Source organism: Bos mutus, chromosome 2 (genome assembly GCF_027580195.1).
Source record: "Bos mutus isolate GX-2022 chromosome 2, NWIPB_WYAK_1.1, whole genome shotgun sequence".
Classification (NCBI taxonomy): Eukaryota; Metazoa; Chordata; class Mammalia; order Artiodactyla; family Bovidae; genus Bos; species Bos mutus.
In genome coordinates this window covers 20,017,941-20,019,269 of record NC_091618.1, presented here as the reverse complement: position 1 = coordinate 20,019,269, position 1,329 = coordinate 20,017,941, and the positions used below count along the sequence as shown (strand labels likewise).

The following is a 1,329-nucleotide window of genomic DNA, read 5'->3' as shown; positions in this document are numbered from 1 at the left end:
TTTTTTTTTTTTAACAATACTGAAACAGGGGAAAAATTAGTAAATGGACAATAGAATAGAACAAAAAGTCCATCAAATGTAATGTTTTCTAAAAAAATGAATTATTACCATCATTATTTTATTTTGTCATATTTATAATATAAATAGATTTTTGACATGAGTGGCTGTGTTCCCAAGCACTAATGTTGATAATATATGGTCATCTTTCATCTTTTTTTTTCCCCAAGTGGAGACAAAAAATACAAAGGTGACAGAGAATAGATACCTCCGTATGCTGAGTTCTGAAGATACAGGGAGAAGAAATTAATGTCATCATGATACCACACTAACAGGAAAGAACAAGCCCTGAAACCTGAGAGTAAAGGGGCAGAACCATCAGTTACAAGGCAGCCAGGTACCTGGGACAGGAGGAAGTGGGCAGGAGGGATGGAGGGAAAAAGAAAAATCAAAGTATTAGTCACTCACTTGTGTCCAACTCTTTGTGACCCAACCCCATGGACACCACCCCATGGAGCCCACCAGGCTCCTCTGTCAAAGGAATTCTCCAGGCAAGAATACAGGAGTGGGTTGCCATTCCTTTCTCCAGGGGATCTTCCTGACCCAGAGACTGAACCTGGGTCTGTTGCATTGCAGGCAGATTCTTTACCATCAGAGCCACCAGGGAAGTCCGAGGAGAAGTCTTACCAAACGCTGTGAGCTGTGCTCCCAACATCTCTTACCCTGGGAGGCAGAGCCCACCAGCCACTCAGTGGCAGCATTGCTTCTGGCAGCAGCTCTTCTGCTGGCAACAGCCCTTCCCACCGCCACAGCCACACGAGTTGCAGCTGCAGGTACGGCGGTGGCAGCAGACCACGGGGACGCTGCAGCAGCCCCCACAGCAGCCATAGCAGCAGGGGCAGCAGCTGGTGCAGCAGCCCACCCGGTAGCATCTGCAGCTGTTGCAGCTGCCACAGCCACCACCACAGCCACCACCACAGCCACTGCCACAGCCACCACCGCAGCCACCACCACAGCCACTGCCACAGCCACCACTGCAGCCACCACAACTTCCACAACCACAGCAGCCCATGGTGAGGACTTGGACTCAGGAGAGGTGAGGAGGGAGACTCAGGAAGGGAGGGAGGTCTGACGCCCTTTGTCTCAGGGGCCCTCCCTTAAATACCATCTTCAGGGCTTAACATAGAGCAAGTGACCACTTCCTTTGTTATGGTTTCCACCAGCTTCCTCTGGAGAGTTTCACCAGACCTCGAGGCTATTTCCTTGTGAAACATCGCTGACCTCATCCAACTGCTTATTTTAGCATTGACCCCTTCCTCGGGTTATGCTTCT

The 1,329-nt window shown here is 49.7% G+C and overlaps 1 protein-coding gene across 1 annotated transcript; it reads right to left on the bottom strand.

Moving 5' to 3' along the window:
* Window positions 1-745: 745 nt before the first annotated feature.
* On the bottom strand, window positions 746-1,069 carry LOC138984758 (small cysteine and glycine repeat-containing protein 4-like). Its single transcript, XM_070360412.1, has one exon. The coding sequence runs from the start codon at window positions 1,067-1,069 to the stop codon at window positions 746-748; it is 324 nt and encodes a 107-aa protein (XP_070216513.1).
* Window positions 1,070-1,329: the final 260 nt, after the last annotated feature.